This window comes from Mandrillus leucophaeus, unplaced genomic scaffold (genome assembly GCF_000951045.1).
Source record: "Mandrillus leucophaeus isolate KB7577 unplaced genomic scaffold, Mleu.le_1.0 Scaffold997, whole genome shotgun sequence".
NCBI classification, from domain to species: Eukaryota; Metazoa; Chordata; class Mammalia; order Primates; family Cercopithecidae; genus Mandrillus; species Mandrillus leucophaeus.
The window spans coordinates 176,615-177,901 of record NW_012110885.1 but is presented as its reverse complement, the minus strand read 5'-3'; the positions used below and the strand labels follow the sequence as shown (position 1 = coordinate 177,901).

The 1,287-nt window shown below is 47.8% G+C and overlaps 1 gene segment (V, D, J or C); it reads right to left on the bottom strand.

Moving 5' to 3' along the window:
• Positions 1-382: 382 nt before the first annotated feature.
• LOC105532937 lies at positions 383-1,049 on the bottom strand. The segment is given in 2 exon segments: positions 383-786; positions 890-1,049. Coding segments are annotated over 2 exon segments (558 nt in total).
• Positions 1,050-1,287: the final 238 nt, after the last annotated feature.

Sequence of the window (1,287 nt, the reverse complement as noted above, 5' to 3'; positions counted from 1 at the left end):
GCTCAGTGAAATAAAAGAGGACACAAACAAATGGAAGACCACCCATTAAGACTCTTCTAGTCAGGGAATCTCCCTGAGGTTTCTGTCCTGGGTCTGATTGGAGAAGACTCACCAGGCACCGCTGCGTTTCCTCAGGACTCTGATCCTGGTGGCCATAATTGAGGCCGTTTCATCTCTGTAAACATCAATCTGCATTTGGTGCATGTGAGAATAAGTCCTCATATTAAAATGATATTTTTAAAAATATGTGGAGATGACATTAGGAAGCACAGAATTCTAAACTTAAAGAGGTTCACTAGAGAAACCGTGAGTAGAAGACGAGGTCCCACATCCTGACAGGAAATCAGCCTCCGTGTGCACCTGCCTCTGGGGTTAACTCTGATCAGTGGGTCCTGAGCACCCCCTGCCGCTGATTTCCCCCCGCGTTCCTGCAGGGAGGTTTGTGTCTGGGCTCACACTGACTTCCCCTCACTGTGTCTCTCGCACAGTAATAGACAGCCGTGTCCTCGGCTCTCAGGCTGTTCATTTGCAGATACAGCGTGTTCTTGGCGTTGTCTCTGGAGATGGTGAATCGACCCTTGACAGAGTCTGGGTAGTATGTGCTACTACCACTACCACTGCTAATACGTGAGACCCACTCCAGTCCCTTCCCTGGAGCCTGGCGGGCCCAGTGCATGTAGTAGTCACTGAAGGTGAATCCAGAGGCTACACAGGAGAGTCTCAGGGACCCGCCAGGCTGGACCAAGCCTCCCCCAGACTCCACCAGCTGCACCTCACACTGGACACCTGCAAACAAGAAGAAACCCCGGTCAGAAACTTCTACATGAATCCACTGTTTATCTCACTTTTATCCACTCACACTCAATTTCAATAGTTCTCAATGAATTACCTTTTAAAATAGCAACAAGGAAAACCCAGCTCAGCCCAAACTCCATGGTGCGTCCTCTGTGTTCCGTCCTGATCACCAAATGAAAACACCTGAAAATGCCAGGTCTGGGCCTCGTCTCCCAGAGCTGCAGGGTCAGGGCTGGGCTGGTTTTCATCAGCAGAGGGAGGGCTCTATTTGCATGTCTCCTACTATTTAGCAAGCTCTAGGGTGAGAGGCCTGTGGTGAGAGTGGGGCTCAGAGCATGTGAGAGTGTCCTGGGGGAGATTTGTGATATTGATAGCATTTGGAAATTGTGGTTTCTTATTGAAAGTTTGTTCTGTGATAAAATACTAAAACTTATAATTTTATAATTTCTATTTTAAAACAGTGGTATTGAGATACAATCGATCTACATAAAC